The sequence below is a fragment of the Ochlerotatus camptorhynchus genome, unplaced genomic scaffold (genome assembly GCF_037179485.1).
Source record: "Ochlerotatus camptorhynchus isolate MF236.1 unplaced genomic scaffold, CSIRO-AGI_Acam_v1.1 ptg000207l, whole genome shotgun sequence".
NCBI lineage: Eukaryota > Metazoa > Arthropoda > Insecta > Diptera > Culicidae > Ochlerotatus > Ochlerotatus camptorhynchus.
Window position 1 is genome coordinate 888,237 of NW_027040697.1, and position 18,378 is coordinate 906,614.

At 45.3% G+C, this 18,378-nt stretch overlaps 2 protein-coding genes across 8 annotated transcripts in view; one reads left to right on the top strand and one right to left on the bottom strand.

Annotated features, from left to right (window-relative positions):
- The window catches only part of LOC135703040 (furin-like protease 2), a 1,186,720-nt gene that overhangs the window by 480,114 nt on the left and 688,228 nt on the right, over positions 1–18,378 (bottom strand). The gene's annotated exons all lie outside the window — the stretch shown is intronic.
- On the top strand, positions 6–1,126 carry LOC135703039 (protein disulfide-isomerase A4-like). Its single transcript, XM_065224141.1, has one exon. It carries the CDS (start codon positions 6–8, stop codon positions 741–743), a length of 738 nt encoding a protein of 245 aa, XP_065080213.1. The 3' UTR covers positions 744–1,126.

An 18,378-nucleotide genomic window follows, 5' to 3' on the forward strand; every position in this document is an offset into this window, starting at 1 on the left:
GAAAAATGAAGCTCGTCTTGCTCGCGTTAGTCCTGAGCATCAGTTCCCCATCGTGGGGCTATTTCCCGTCGGAAAATGGTGTCCTCCTGCTGGATCCATCGAACTTCAACGCAGCCGCACGACAGTTGCCATATTTGATGGTGGAATTCTACGCCCCTTGGTGCCATTACTGCAAAACATTCGCTTCCAAGTACGAAAACGTGGCCCAGCAACTCGCTACCGGAGGTTCCCCGGTGGCACTGGCCAAACTGGATGCCATACAGTATGCTGATTTTGCTGCCAAACACGATGTTGAAGAATATCCCACGTTGAAGTTCTATCGCTATGGAGTTCCAACCGTCTACGAAGAGGAGCTGGAGGTTGATCCGCTGATGCTATGGCTGATTAGAAATTCTCAACAGCAGAGAACTGAGTGGCAGGAACCCGTTTTGGAGTTGAGCTCGGAGAGTTTCCAATCCACAATTCAGATAAACCCTTTCGTTTTGGTCGAGTTTTACGCACCGGGGTGTTCCCACTGTCAAGCATTTGCACCAATCTATTTGAAGATTGCCAAAGAAATGGCCTGGAAAAATCCCAGCGTCAAACTGGCGAAGGTTGATGTCTCCAAGGAAAGGCAACTGGCTGCTGTACATGGTATTCGTAGGTTCCCGACAATCAAATTGTACCGCTACGGAGTGTCCCTGGCCTACAACGGACCTCGCGACGAGCATTCCGTCGTCAACTGGTTGCTGTCGAATGTTTAAATTATAGACTAGACCTTTTTGTGGTTCGCTTTCAAATAAATATCAACATAAATGCAAACTACCACATGTTTTGAAGCTTCCAATAAAATCCATCAGCAAACAACGATCCATTTGATATCATAGCACGAAACAACCGCGGCACCTGGATGCTATTCGTACATCCACAAATATTGATCACATTTCAAGGTTGCAACACTGTTTTGGATCCTAGCCGCAAACATTTGCTGGAACCAGTCGATACTTTTGCCATCCCCGTTCAAACATGTATACATATCCTAAATAAACACACACACACTCGGCACTCACAATGTAGTCGGAAACCCAAAATAAATGTGACGGTTTCGAATTGCGCACCATCTCTTGGGAAAATTCCCCTTAGCTACGTGTACGACCAAATGCCTTAGCTTCGAACGAATATTTTGCATTCACCCAGCCCAGCTCGCTCGTGCTAATCGACTTTGATGGGAACGATTTCGTGCCCCGAATCGTTCTTTATTTTTCCAGTCCTTATCACCCGCCATAGATCATGCATGGGAACTACAACCACGGTCAGCAGTCACGTTTGCATGGAATGCAATTTGTGGGGGGAGGGGGATTTGTGATGCACAATAACAGTCAGTGCTGGCTAATTGAAATTAGGTATCGCTGGGCGGTTATCGCCTAAATTATACAGGCCGGAGCTGATTGGTAGGCGATATAACCGTTTCCGAGTTATTAACGCGTTTTGCGTTTCAATTTGCATAACAACCCGGCCGGCTGATGATGGTTGTTATAATGATGCAATAATAATTTAATTACCTTCTACTACGTGTACATATACAAACACCAATCGGCACGTGGTGGGTGCAGAGTTTTGAGTGTTTCTAAATTAAATATCTGAAAATCACCAACCGCCAGCTACCGACCGCGGCACATTAGCCTAATTGGGCAACATTTAAATTGGGTGGAGAGTTTTATTTCCAGTGATGTAAAAAATCGTACATGGATCGCAATGTCAAACTGCTTGCGGCATCGAACTGCATGAAGGGGTCATTTTTCGTTGAATTTTTTTTTACATTGAATATTATCAAAGCAATACAGTGCTTTCTGATTTTGTTAGCCCCTTAGCGTAAACTCAAATATTATAAAAATTATAAATAATTTATAATATTTGGTAAACTGAAAAAATCGGGAAATTTTTTTCTACTATTTTATAGATCAAAATGGTTAAAGAAAAATGGAATTATCATAGGGTAAGTTGTGGTGATGCGCACCATGGGATAATATGGCCAACAGCGCTTATTAATGTGTTTTTCAAAACATATGTAGTGCGTTTTGACCAAGAATCACCAGGTGAGCTGCAGAACTATTATCTGCAAAACTGTTTATCTCAATTAGTCTTTGAATATTACGAGTAAAAATGAATTGAAAGGTGTTGTCGAGGCAGTGGTTTATTGGCACAAGAGAATGAGTATGTAGTAAAATTTACGTTTATTTTCTGGGTTTTAATGTTTCAACATTTGATTTAACATTTCAATTGGTTAGCCTTTGGCTTTTCATTTTTGTTCTAGTTAATTGGTTATTCTAATATGATGATTGCTTTTAGCGCTAATTTACAGGATACCCTTTGTGGGATTGTTTTGGTTTGAATTTAAAAATTTGATAACCTACCTAATTGAGCAACTAACTACTTAAACTAGGTTGCCAAATCACGAATGATCTGGTGGTTTGATCGCAGACAGGCGACTCTGAACCTTTCCAGCGTGGAAGTCTTTCGCTCCTCGAGTGTTTGAAGACCGGCCAGGTGGTGAATCTCATAATTACGAGTTCGCGGTGGACTGTTAAGGATCATTCTGAGGATCTTGTTTTGGATCCTCTGAAGCTTTAACTTTCCCAGATTGGCATACCATACTCAATAGCCGGCAGAATGATTTGCTTGTGGACAGCAAGCTTGTTTTTGAACGACAGGGTGGACTTCCTGTTTATCAGAGAGTAGAGCGACCTGATCAAGATGTTACACTTGGTGGATCTCTTGTCCACATGGGATCGGAATATCAATTTTCTATCGAGGGTGACACCAAGGTAGACTACTTCACTCGACCATTCAATGGGAGTGCTATCAAGATGGATCTTGACGTTAGCAGGCGGAACAAGCCGAGGTGAATACGAGTGTGGAGGACAAGAGGCTGATGGGGCGATAGCTTTTGGCACTGGTAGGATCTTTGCCAGGCTTGTGTATTGGAATCGCTTTGGCTAACTTCCAGCATGCAGGAAAGTAGCCAAGCTCCAAACATGTGTTGAAGATAACGGTAAGATGGTTGAAGAAGTCAATACTCAAGTTTTTCAACTCGAGGTTGACTACACCATCCATACCCGCAGCCTTCATGTTTTTAGTACTTCTAATAGCTGCTATCACCTCATCAGCCGATATTCTACTATCATCCTGCACTACTACAGGGGTGTCAGCGACTCTAGTCATTGCCTCCAGTACGGCATGGGGGGCTCACCATGGTTTGACCAAGATTATGTGAAATCACAAAATGTTGGCCAAGAGCATTGGCCTTTTCAACTGGGGTTATCAGTAGGGATGGGTCTAAGTTCTGGTCAACAAAGGAAAGCGGAGGGATCGGCCTTGACTTATTTTTTAAAATTTAAGTCATCTTCCAAAATGGTTTTGCACAATCTGGGAGAGAGCTAATCTTTTTGGTAAAGTCGTTATTTCTGAGTTCCACCATCCTGGCCTGGATAAGAGTATGACTCACCTGTCTGGATGCTGGTACGTGTTGCTCCCTGGCACGGGATATCACCTCTTCGATGGCTTGCAGACACTGATCGACTTCTTCGTACGACTCCGGTAGGACGTCGTAATCGATTGCTGTGTCCACACAACGCTGATACTGCTGCCAGTTGACACGATGGTTATTTCGCCGGGAAACTTAAAATCTATTGGCCGAGGAACCTACTTCGGTCACCACCGGATAGTGGTCCGAGCTCAGTTCCTGATAGGCGATAGGTTGGGAGATGTTATCGCCACTGTTGCTGATGAAGATGTCGATGGTGGCATGAGCTCCGGATTGACTCAACAGGGTGGGAGTGTCCGGACACAGAATGTTGTAGTGGGCTTGCTGCAGATCGTTGTATAATATTGTGCCGTTCTGATTTCGCCGACTATTTCCCCAGGCTTGATGCTTGGCGTTCAGGTCGACAGCGATGACGAAATTTTGCCGCCGTCGTGTTAGCTTGATGATGTCTCTTCGGAGGTCTGCGGCCGAGCCGTCCCTAATGTTGGTTTGCTTGGGGCAGTAGACCACGATGATGGTGATTGGACCAAGCGATGTGCTCACCTCAACTCCGATGGCTTCGATAATTTTCAGCTGGAAGCTTGGTAGTAGCCGGCAGTTGATGTTCCGTCTCGCAGCGATGGCCACTCCCCTTCCCCCGGAGCTGGTGTGGTCAAGCCTTACGAGCCGAAAGTCAGGAAGGAAGACGTTCAGCTCGGGCTTCAAGTGAGTTTCGGTGATGACGGCTATGTCGATGTGCCGTTCGTTGAGAAAAGTCAACAAACTCAATGTTTTTGCTCTTCAAGGAGCAAGCATTCCAATTTACGATCTTGATGGCTTCACGGTCCATACTTAGTGACAAGGGACAGGGCAGCATGTAGCTGTTCAGATCGAGTCTTGCAGGTGCGCATGATGATGATGACCTCGGCCACGAGCGTCACAAGTTCCTCCGAGGTGAACGGAGAATCGTCGACAGGTTCACCTGAGACAGCACCAGCGTACGACAAACCAGGGGCGGTGGATGAACCTGGAATTGGCTGGGCCACAGCAGCAGCGAGACGATGCTGAACTGTCCGACTTTTGGGAACCATTTGGATACTCGCAAGATTGGCTTGTTGGTTGTTGAGCGGAAGCGGGGCTAGGTTCGGAACATGTCGACGGGGCTGGAGAGCTGGGTACTGGACTTCCGTTAGTACAGGAGGCGAACGATGATTACGGAAGCGATCAACCTGATTGTTCATTGTAGCCTTCCGACGGATATTAATGAACTCCACTCGCTTGGGACATCCGCGATTGGAGGCTTGGTGGTTTCCACCGCAGTTGACACACGTTGGCTCTATGTCATCAACTTGCTCACAGGACGCAGTTGAGTGAGTTCCAGCACACTTGCCGCAGTTTGTCTTCATATGGCAGTTTTTGGTGCCATGGCCATAAGAGAGGCAGTTCATACACTGCGTAACATCACGATGTTGGGGTTTGTAATGCTCCCAACTGATGATGACCTGAAACAGGTCCCGGATTTTGGATCTCAGAGCCGCAAGACTGGTGGATCCCTTCGTGAAGTGCACCAGGAACAACTGGTCACGGAAGCTGGTATTGTTGATGGAACGCCGGTTCATCTGGAACCCGGCCTCAGGTTGGAGCCCAAGCCGCTCCAGCTCGGACTTCACCGCAGCCGCCTCGAACGACGGTAATCCACGCGAAACTGCCTTCAGTGGCTTGCTCGATGGCAGATCATGCGTGAAGAAGTCCATGTTGTTTTCCTTCAGGAAACATCCTATTGGTTTGTACTCCTCCAGGCTGGAGCACATGATTTTGGTACCGATGCTGCAAAGTTTGAAGCGAGGCAGCAGCTTGTGTTTTACCAGTTCGGCACCTAGCTTGACAACATCCTTCACCGGCGTGAAAAGCGGGGGAATTCGCTCGTTTCTTGCAATGGGAGCGGCGTCACCATCTTCCGGGAGTACTGCATACTGGTTGGCTTGCAGTACTCGTTTTCCGGCGTCATCCAGCGACGCGCTGGGCTTGATTAGCACCTTTTTTGAAGGCCCGGCTGCTGACTCATTGGCACGTTTACGCACCATTTGTTTCGTGTTTGCAAGTTCAAGTAAACTTGCCAGAACGCGAGAAGGTGGCGACACTTCCACGGCGCAACGCGACAGCACAAAACGAAACAAAATCGAAACGAGATCTCGAGCGAAAAAAACGGACTGAACAGCTCAACAGTCGAGCAAAGAATGTCAAGAGAATGAGTATAATCTCACAGGAACTTATGGGTCGTCCATTAATTATGTCACACATTTAGGGGGAGGGGGGGTTTTGAAAACTGTGACGAGCCATACAAAAAAAAATTAAGGTCCATACAAAAAATGTGACAAAGGGGGGAGGGGGGGTTGAAAATGGGCCAAATTTGCGTGACATAATTAATGGACCATCCCTTATATAGCTTATTGATTAATTACAAAGCCTACTACTTTTTATTTCAGCTTCATGTTTCGGTTTGCTTCACATCAGGTCGCAATTGAAAATTTAGTCGATTGCTGAATTTATTTTCTTTTTTTTTTCCTTTGGTTTGTTTTTTCCGTCGATCTTGTTTTCCGTGCTGAGCACCAATGCTACCGACGTGCCAGGAAGGCAGCTCCCACACCTGGACCCTACCTATCGACCCATCAACTCATGAACCGGGGACCAACGGCTTTACTTCCCATCCGAAGGAAGGCGTGATCAGAGATGTTATGCCTCAGAACATCCCGGCGGCGCCGATTGGTATTGAGCCCAGGCCTGCTGGGGTGAGAGGATTGCTGAATTTATGTATGGGCTCAAATTAGGGGCATTTAGGGCATCCATTTCCCCAGTCTGTACGGGGTGAAAAGTTCGACTTTGGCTCGCTCTGTCGAGCTGTTCGATAAACCTATAGTTTGTTACAAACGTTCGCAGATATACTGCACGAGCGGACGCGACGAACGCCAGCGACATCGGTGATTTCGACGCCGCCATCGAAACCGAGAATTCTGCCGGCTCGAGTGCGGCGAAAGTCAAGCTTCCTCCACTGGTTGTGAAGGTAGTGCCACTCAAGACGCTCATTGGCGCATCGCTGGGCATCGCAGCTGAGTACAAGATCAGCAGGATCGGCACTAAGGTGATGCTCCGGACGAAAGCGGAATACGAAATCGTCGTCAAATTCCTGAAGGATTCCAATGCGGAATACTTCACGCACGACATCCCCGGTGAGAAGCCCTTCAAGGTAGTCATCAGGGGTCTACCGAATGTTGACCCCAAGACGATAGAAGAAGAACTCAAGGACCGGTACAAGCTGGCCCCAATCGCTGTCTTTCGGATGACAAGGAGAGACGAAAACGTAAAGACGTACCTGGATTGTCTTTTCCTGGTGCACTTCCAGAAGGGAACGGTGACGCTGAATGCGCTGAAGGCTATCCGCTCAATCTTTTCCAACATCGTACGATGGGAGCCATCACGATGTGACCCAGTGCCAACGATGTCTGAACTTTGGACACGGCACTCGCAACTGCAACATTAAGCCACGCTGTAGCAACTGTGCTCAAGAACACGCCACTTCCAACTGCCCTGAGGATGAAGCCATGGCGTTAAAATGTGCCAACTGTGGTGGTGCTCATCAAGGTTCCGACAGACAGTGCTCCAAACGCCAGGACTTCAAACGCATCCAAAAACAGGCGGTAACTAACAACCAACCAGGACGCAAGAAGGACAAAGTCCCAGCATTTCGGATGGAGGATTTCCCTTCGCTACGTGCTCCTTAGCAAAGGCAAGCGAATTCGCGGTGATTCTGCCGGCCAAAGCCGTGATTCTGCCGCTCCGGACCATTCTGGAAAGTTGCCAAGGTCTTAAAGACACACCCCAAACCCATTCCACCACTCAAAGATGAAAATGATGACGATCGGCTCATAATCACCCCTCAGGAGAAAGCAAATGCGATGTGTGAGCATATTGCCAAATCGCACTTGCTAGGCTCCAACATCCAAAGTCCGCTCGAAGTTCAGGTTGAGCAATGCGTACTCAACCTTGATTACTTCCCTTGTGCTATCTCTCTGGAGGATACAATCACAGTGGAACAGATTTGCTCAGCGCCAAAATGCACCAAAAACATGAAGGCCGACGGAATATTCAACCTGGTGTTGAAAAATCTCAGCATGAAGGTTCACTCTCTGCTGGCTGATTTCTTCAACAGATGCTTGGAACTGCGCTACGTTCCAAGTATCTGGAAGGCAGCGAAAATCCTACCTATCCGCAAACCCGTGAAGGATCCAACGCTAGCTTAAAGCTACAGACCGATCAGCCTCCTTTCAGCGCTGAGCAAATTGTTCGAGAAACTTATTCTCAATCGTCTGCTCAATTTTGTCGATGAACACAACATTCTCCTTCCGGAACAGTACGCGTTCAGGAAGGGGCACTCCGCAAATCATCAGCTATTGTGGGTGATGAATAACATTCGAAGTAACAAGGCATGGCATTGTTAGACATTGAGAAAGCGTTTGACAATGTCTGGCAAGCTTTGAAACTTCAACTTTCCTTTGCATCTTGTTAAGATCACTACCTCCAGCAAGGGTTGTTCAGGGTATCGTTGAATGGCTGTCTTTCAAATACTTTCTCCATCCCAGCAGGAGTTCCGCAAGGAAGTCTGTTGGGCCCTTTGCTTTACAGCATCTACACTTTTAACATTCCTCCCCTCGGAGACGGTTGCGTGTTCTTCCTGTTCGCAGATGATACCGCAATAACCATCAAGGGTAGGATGCCGCGCGAAATAACAAATAAGCTCCAACGATGTCTTGATGCCTTTGCTGATTATGCCACCACGTGGAAAATCAAAATCTATGCCTCCAAAACACAAACAATCATGTTTCTCCATCGGCAATCACCCAAACTAAAACCGGCTTCCTATTGTACTGTAATCATGGATGGCACAAGGGTTGAGTGGTCCGCCGAAGTAACCTATCTCGGGATGTTGTTCGACGAAAAGCTCCTATTCCGCTCGCATGTGGAGATAACCGTAATCAAATGTTCCGCCTTGGTTAGGTGTCTGTATCCGCTGATTTGCCGTAAATCCCGCCTCTCAAGGGTGAAAAAACTGGCTGTCTACAAACAAATAATAGCACCTGCGGTCCTCTACGCTGCTCCGGTGTGGGAATCATGTGAAGAGACTCACAGGAACACAATGCAGGTCGCTCAGAACAGAGTGCTTAGGATGATCCTTGATCGTCCCTTTGACACAAGAATTTCAGACCTCCACCAAGAGGCGAACGTTTGAAAATTAGATTTCAAAATTGATGACATTAAGACTAGGTTTGTGCAGAAATGCAATACATCAGAACATGCTTTGATAAGCAATTTGTGTATAGTAGGTTAGGTGTATATAGTAGTTGTAGTTGTAAATAGTAGTTATAAGCAGGGATGGAAAATCATTTATATTCATTTCGTGCATTCATTTACATTCATTTGCCTCTAACTTTTTTTATCAACAAAATTCCGTAAAATAATAATTGAAACTTTTGTAGGCTTTTATGTAAGCTACATTTTTTGTCAACAACTCAAATCTGTATCTCTTATGCATGATGAATCAGAGTGATTAGAATCCACCATTGTTTTTCAGTGAATGTAAATTGCATTCACTGAAAAACAATAACATGTTCTGCCAGCTCTATTTCATCATGCATTAGAGATTCATATTTTAGTTATTTACAAAAGTTGCAGTTAATATTAAAAGCTACAAAAGCTTCATACATCATTTAACGGTATTCTGTTGATGAAAAAAGTTAGAGGCAAATGAATGTAAATGAATGCACGAAATGAATGTAAATGATTTTCCATCCCTGGATATAAGTAGTCTCCTTTTTTTCCAATTCAAAACAAACCAATCCCACAAAGGTGGTCATACTTTTCAACAGGTCTGATAGGACTAGGAACTGTAAATAATAATTAAAAACTCAAATGTACTATAGTAGAAAAGACGCATCGGTTGCACTTGAAAATTCATACATGTAAACCACACAAACACAAGTTTTGAAGCAAGATAGAATTATAGGGATCGAATAAACGTTGAGCGACCAAATAGATTCCACATTATCAGTGGGCTATATTGGTTCCACAGAATACATTCACGTTATCAATTCCTTTCGTTCTCCCTACCACACAGATGGAGTGATCGTGTGCGAATAGTCCTTTTTCTCCGATCGACTTCCGATAAATCAAACGGTCAACCGTAAACAGAATCAGCTGTAGAAGAAGAAAATAAAATAAACCGTCGCGCTTGACACATCGTCGGAGCGTGTTTGATTATCCGCAATATATTTTCGTTGCAGTGTTCGCGTTAGGAATAAAGTGTTTTAGTTCTCGTCAAAATAAATTGTGTTTATGTTGTAAACGTGAATATTCTGTGTTGTGTCCGAAAAGTCGGCTTTACGCGCGAACAACAAGAAATAAAGATCATTTGCTGTGCTTTTTTTTTTAATAATTACTTTATTTGTACAGGCTCAATCGAATAAACTTTACAGACCCGAGTTATCCTTTGCGTTATACATTATTGCTGTCTTAAATTTAAAGTTAAAGGAACTGGACCGAGTACTCGCGGTTGTCTCGAGGTTAGTGGAGCTTTACAATTTTTAGGATGGGAAAAGGGAAGAAGGAGGTTTGAAATGTGGTTTACGATACAACTATTTAATTAATCCTAAAGCATGAAATTATTTATATTCATCTTGAAAACAAACATTGAAAAAAAAACCCCACACGTACAAAATACAAACTAAACACAAGGTTAATCAAACTTACAATCTAAGGTTAATATCCTTAAAGTAAACATATATGAGTTTCATAAACTCCAGATCGCGTCTAGCCAAAATATCCCGAACTGGAACATTAGGTTGTCTACCTCGAGCCCGAAGAGAATCATAAAAATGTGATCTGACTCCACGATACTTCGCACAAGACCAAAGGATGTGATCAGCGTCCTGGTAACCTTGTCCACATTCACAAAGATTGCTGTCTCCCAACCCCACACGGAACAAGTGAGCGTTTAGACAATAGTGATTGGACATGAGACGAGACATCACGCGTATGAAGTCTCGACTCAAGTCCAACCCTTTGAACCATGCAAACTTCGACACCTTAGGGATAATTGAATGTAGCCATCGTCCCAAGCTCCCTTCGCTCCATTGATGTTGCCAGCTAACGAGCGACTGCTGACGATAAATAGAGAAAAATTCACTATAGGCGATTTGTCGATCATAAATGTCGCCTTCCATAGCGCCCACCTTCGCAAGTGAATCCGCCTTCTCATTGCCCAAAATTGAGCAATGCGAAGGGACCCACGCGAAGGTGATGATGAAAGAGCGCACGGATAAAGCACTAAGCAGTTCTCGTATTTTCAAGAGAAAATACGAGAAGTGCCTTACCGGCCTAATGGAACGGATAGCCTCAACAGAACTGAGACTATCTGTAAAAATAAAGTAGTGGTCTGGAAGAAGTGAAGCAATAGTTTCCAAAGTGTAGTGAAGTGCTGCCAGTTCAGCCACATATACAGAACAAGGAGCTTCAAGTTTTCGAGAGGCGCTATGAAATTCATTAAATACACCAAAGCCAGCGGACTCCTCTATTAGAGATCCATCTGTGAAAAACGTTGTTGCAGAATCAACATGGCCAAACTTTGCAGAGTATAATGACGGAGCAATCATAGGACGATGATGCTCTGGAATTCCACGGATTTCCTGCGTCATAGATAAATCAAAATTCACTGACTTGCCGAAATCGGAGAAAACTACACGATTGGGAATATTTCTTGAAGGGCTGACATCCTGTGTTAAATATAGGTAGTACAAAGTCATAAAACATGTTTGAGGATTTTGCTCCAGAAGCTTCTCAAAGTTTTCGATCACCAGTGGGTGCATTATTTCGCAACGGGTGAGGAGCCTCAGAGATAACTCTGAAAAACGGACGGATAGTATGAGTCGAGTGCATGCATCCTAACGCGATACGAAGACAACGATACTGGATACGTTCCAGCTCTATGATGTGCGTTTTAGCTGCCAACTGGAAGCAAAAACTACCGTACTCTAAAACCGATAAAATCGTTGTCCGGTACAACGTCAGAAGATCTTGTGGATGGGCTCCCCACCACGTTCCGGTAATTGATCGAAAGAAATTGATCCTTAGTTGGCATTTTCGTCTCAGATACTCAATGTGGGATCTCCAGGTGCATTTTGAATCGAACCAGATCCCGATATATTTGTAAGACATAGAATGAGTGATCGGTTTACCCAAAAGTTGAAGCTTTGGTTGTGCTGGGCTATGCTTCCTAGAAAAAACGACCAACTCAGTTTTCTCCGTGGAGAATTCGATACCTAGCCGATTAGCCCAAGTAGACAAATTGTCCAAGGTATCCTGTAAGGGTCCTTGCAGGTCAACCTCTTTTGGCCCTGTGATAGACACTACGCCGTCATCTGCAAGTTGTCTCAACGTGCAATTGTCACTAAGACAGACATCAATTTCTCTAACGTAGAAATTGTACAAAAGGGGCCTTGGGGGAGACCCATGTAGCTAAATCGAAAAGCTGTAGAGTTTCCATGAGAAAAGCTCATATGTTTTTCTGACAGTAAATTGTACAAAAAATTATTCATTAATGGAGACAATCCACAAACGTGGAGTTTCTCTGAAAGAACTTCAACGAATACTGAATCAAAAGCCCCCTTGATGTCCAAGAACACAGAAGCCATTTGCTCTTTCTTAGCAAAAGCCAACTGAATTTCCGAGGAAAGCAACGCGAGACAGTCGTTCGTTCCCTTACCCCAAATTGACTGTCTGAAAGAAGGTGGTTCGTCTCAACCCATTTGTCGAGGCGAAAAAGGATCATTTTCTCCATCAATTTCCGAATACACGACAGCATCGCGATGGGCCGATACGAATTGTGATCCGACGCGAGTTTATCAGGCTTTTTAATGGCTATCACCCTTACTCGTCTCCAATCGTCGGGAACAATATTGAGGTCCAAGAACTGATTGTACAAGTTCAACATGCGCCTCTTAGCGACGTCTGGGAGGTTTTTCAGCAAGTTGAACTTGATTCTATCAGATCCCGGGGCAGAATTGCCACACGAAAGGAGAGCGAGTGAAAGTTCGACCATTGAAAAAGGCTGACTGATTTCGTCTACCAAATTCGTGGTTTCGCGAGGAATCAACTGCGACGGCACGGAATCCGGACACACTTTTCGCGCAAATTTAGGAATCCATTGATCCGAGCATTCCTCGCTTTCGTTGTTAGTAGACCGGTTACGCATTCTTCGCGCCGTACTCCAAAGCGTATTCATAGACGTTTCGCGCGACAATCCGTCTATAAACTGCCGCCAGTAACCTCGTTTTTGGGCCTTGATGAGGCTCTTGAGTTCGCGTTCAAGAGATGTGTATGCGTCGAAATGCTCGCGTGTTCCGCGTTTCCGAAAAAGTTTAAACGCGTCGGACTTTTTACGGTAAACCTTCGTGCATTGTTGATCGGTGTTTTCTTACTAATTGACGATCGCGGCACCGGTCGTGTTTGAGCTTGAAGTGCGCTGTCTACGATGAGATTAGAGAGGAAGTTATATTCCTCGAACGGCGGAAGCTCTTCCACTGACGATACTGTATCGCCTATCGTGGATTGGAACTTAGTCCAATCGATGTTACGGGTTAGATCATACACGACGTTAACGGATTCTGACGAGTTGAACCCACTGGCAATCGAAATTTTGATCGGCAGATGATCACTACGGTGCGGATCCTGGATTACATGCCAAGTGCAATCCAACGATAGTGAATTGGAGCAAAACATGAGGTCTAATCTGCTACCATTAGAGGATGAACCAGCCAAACGTGTTACTTCTCCATTGTTAAGTATTGTCATGTTGAAGTTGTCGCAGAGATCATAAATCAAAGTAGAACGGTTATCATCGTACAGCTCCCCCCAGCCTGTACCGTGGGAGTTAAAATCTCCCATGATCAACCATGGAGCGGGAAGTACCGCACATATGTCGAAAAGTTGTTTGCGATTAACAGAGACTCTAGGAGCAATATATACAGAAGCAATACAAAGGCTCTTACCTTTAATGGTCTGAAATCATTAAAAGGGAGATCAATTTCTGAAGAGAGTCATGTTTCACAGAGGGCAAATGCATCGCAATTATTATTATGAACTAAATACTTGAACGAATCTAATTTCGGAATAAGACTTCGACAATTCCACTGTAGAACAGTGATCAAATCCCCGACCTCGTTTGGAAAATTATCCATCGAAGGAGATGATAGCTGCAAGAAGGGGCCATTTTGAAGTAAATTGCTTCAAGAAGGATATCACAGTGGGAAGCAATGTGAGGACAATGCTTTTCAGAGGATCAGAAATGTTGAGGTATTTGAGAATACCGTCCACAATGTCATCAAATGAGAACAACCCAGATGAAGAAGGGGTTTCTGTTCTTAAAATTGGGGCATCAGAGGTTTTGGATGTTCCCGGAATAGGTGGAAAATCCTGGGTATAGTCAGTTCTGCGGAAGCCAGGAGGAGTAGAAGTCTCCTTTTTTCCACCACTCCTTGATTTGGGCAAGCTGATTTGGGGTTCTTGATTGTATTTGCTGTGCCTTTGACGAGGGAGATTTTTGGCATCATGGGGTGTTTACACTTAAGCTATTTCAATAGCGCTAATGAGCTAGCTGCTAGCTAAAAAGGTCACGACACTGATAAAATTTCAAATATTGTTTTTATATTGTTTGCAATGTGATCAACAAATGATATATATGTGTCGGACACATGCTTAATATGTGTACACATAAAAGCCATGTGTAACCACACATACTATTCATTTGACCCATAAATTGCATGTGTGCATCTGGATGGATTCTGTTTATGAGAATTCCACATGAAAATTCGTCAATAAAAATGTGTGGAATTGTATTAGTGTAGCATAATGTAAACAGAGCATCAGCGACTGAAATTCGGGCTAGTTGGTGAGTACACTAGCGCGAGTAAATCCGCACAGATGAAAACACCCCATGAACGAAGCGTGTTGGCGGCTTGCAGTTGGTACGCCTGTATTGGTGGAGAAGGAGAAAGTACACGCACACCTACACGCTGCCACGCAAGCTAATTTCCGACGTACACACTTATTGGGTTATCTTCAAAGAAAGATCGATCTTAAATTTGGCTCTAGAATCGATCCACTGATTAAATCGGTACCAAAAAATTGATTTTTGGTAGATCGATATTTTGATTTTTTTAACACGTTGTTACCCCAAGAAATTCTTTTCTTTTTTTTTTTTTTTTCCTTGATTTGTTTTCCGTCGATCTTGTTTTCCGTGCTGAGCACCAATGCTACCGACGCCAGGAAGGCAGCTCCCACACCTGGACCCTACCTATCGACCCATCAAACTCATGAACCGGGGACCAACGGCTTTACTTCCCTTCCGAAGGAAGGCGTGATCAGATATGTTATGCCTCAGAACATCCCGGCGGCGCCGACTGGGATTGAACCCAGGCCTGCTGGGGTGAGAGGTAATCACGCTTACCACTACACCATCGGCGCCGCTAAAATTCTTTTCTTTATAATATTCAATTAAATGTTGTCGTTTCAGACAGACAGACAGACAGACAGACAGACAGACAGACAGACAGACAGACAGACAGACAGACAGACAGACAGACAGACAGACAGACAGACAGACAGACAGACAGACAGACAGACAGACAGACAGACAGACAGACAGACAGACAGACAGACAGACAGACAGACAGACAGACAGACAGACAGACAGACAGACAGACAGACAGACAGACAGACAGACAGACAGACAGACAGACAGACAGACAGACAGACAGACAGACAGACAGACAGACAGACAGACAGACAGACAGACAGACAGACAGACAGACAGACAGACAGACAGACAGACAGACAGACAGACAGACAGACAGACAGACAGACAGACAGACAGACAGACAGACAGACAGACAGACAGACAGACAGACAGACAGACAGACAGACAGACAGACAGACAGACAGACAGACAGACAGACAGACAGACAGACAGACAGACAGACAGACAGACAGACAGACAGACAGACAGACAGACAGACAGACAGACAGACAGACAGACAGACAGACAGACAGACAGACAGACAGACAGACAGACAGACAGACAGACAGACAGACAGACAGACAGACAGACAGACAGACAGACAGACAGACAGACAGACAGACAGACAGACAGACAGACAGACAGACAGACAGACAGACAGACAGACAGACAGACAGACAGACAGACAGACAGACAGACAGACAGACAGACAGACAGACAGACAGACAGACAGACAGACAGACAGACAGACAGACAGACAGACAGACAGACAGACAGACAGACAGACAGACAGACAGACAGACAGACAGACAGACAGACAGACAGACAGACAGACAGACAGACAGACAGACAGACAGACAGACAGACAGACAGACAGACAGACAGACAGACAGACAGACAGACAGACAGACAGACAGACAGACAGACAGACAGACAGACAGACAGACAGACAGACAGACAGACAGACAGACAGACAGACAGACAGACAGACAGACAGACAGACAGACAGACAGACAGACAGACAGACAGACAGACAGACAGACAGACAGACAGACAGACAGACAGACAGACAGACAGACAGACAGACAGACAGACAGACAGACAGACAGACAGACAGACAGACAGACAGACAGACAGACAGACAGACAGACAGACAGACAGACAGACAGACAGACAGACAGACAGACAGACAGACAGACAGACAGACAGACAGACAGACAGACAGACAGACAGACAGACAGACAGACAGACAGACAGACAGACAGACAGACAGACAGACAGACAGACAGACAGACAGACAGACAGACAGACAGACAGACAGACAGACAGACAGACAGACAGACAGACAGACAGACAGACAGACAGACAGACAGACAGACAGACAGACAGACAGACAGACAGACAGACAGACAGACAGACAGACAGACAGACAGACAGACAGACAGACAGACAGACAGACAGACAGACAGACAGACAGACAGACAGACAGACAGACAGACAGACAGACAGACAGACAGACAGACAGACAGACAGACAGACAGACAGACAGACAGACAGACAGACAGACAGACAGACAGACAGACAGACAGACAGACAGACAGACAGACAGACAGACAGACAGACAGACAGACAGACAGACAGACAGACAGACAGACAGACAGACAGACAGACAGACAGACAGACAGACAGACAGACAGACAGACAGACAGACAGACAGACAGACAGACAGACAGACAGACAGACAGACAGACAGACAGACAGACAGACAGACAGACAGACAGACAGACAGACAGACAGACAGACAGACAGACAGACAGACAGACAGACAGACAGACAGACAGACAGACAGACAGACAGACAGACAGACAGACAGACAGACAGACAGACAGACAGACAGACAGACAGACAGACAGACAGACAGACAGACAGACAGACAGACAGACAGACAGACAGACAGACAGACAGACAGACAGACAGACAGACAGACAGACAGACAGACAGACAGACAGACAGACAGACAGACAGACAGACAGACAGACAGACAGACAGACAGACAGACAGACAGACAGACAGACAGACAGACAGACAGACAGACAGACAGACAGACAGACAGACAGACAGACAGACAGACAGACAGACAGACAGACAGACAGACAGACAGACAGACAGACAGACAGACAGACAGACAGACAGACAGACAGACAGACAGACAGACAGACAGACAGACAGACAGACAGACAGACAGACAGACAGACAGACAGACAGACAGACAGACAGACAGACAGACAGACAGACAGACAGACAGACAGACAGACAGACAGACAGACAGACAGACAGACAGACAGACAGACAGACAGACAGACAGACAGACAGACAGACAGACAGACAGACAGACAGACAGACAGACAGACAGACAGACAGACAGACAGACAGACAGACAGACAGACAGACAGACAGACAGACAGACAGACAGACAGACAGACAGACAGACAGACAGACAGACAGACAGACAGACAGACAGACAGACAGACAGACAGACAGACAGACAGACAGACAGACAGACAGACAGACAGACAGACAGACAGACAGACAGACAGACAGACAGACAGACAGACAGACAGACAGACAGACAGACAGACAGACAGACAGACAGACAGACAGACAGACAGACAGACAGACAGACAGACAGACAGACAGACAGACAGACAGACAGACAGACAGACAGACAGACAGACAGACAGACAGACAGACAGACAGACAGACAGACAGACAGACAGACAGACAGACAGACAGACAGACAGACAGACAGACAGACAGTGAAGTTAAAGATTTACATAGTTGAAGATGCTAATTTCAAATAACAGGCTAAAGTGGTAATTTAGTTAGAGTACGGCAGAGTGAAAGTTGTATATAGAGAGTAGAAAGCGAGCAAGGACAACTTTTTAGGAAGATACAAATCGGTTTGATCATCTCTCTTTACCAAACTCCCCCGTTGGAATAACTTGAACGCATGTATAACTTGAACCTTCCTAATTTCCACTGCAGCGATCGTGTTGGCATTTTTCCCATATCCATGAGCTCTGCTCCCCTGGCGCGTATCAAAAAGCATTTTGGTTGATTCGTAGGAATCGATGAATAAAAGATTCTCCGAGCATAAAACAAACATCAACCGTATGTGCATCGAGAGTGATGGTAATACACCTCCTTCCATCCATTCATCCATATGACGGGGTATGATTCTTTGTGTTTCCTC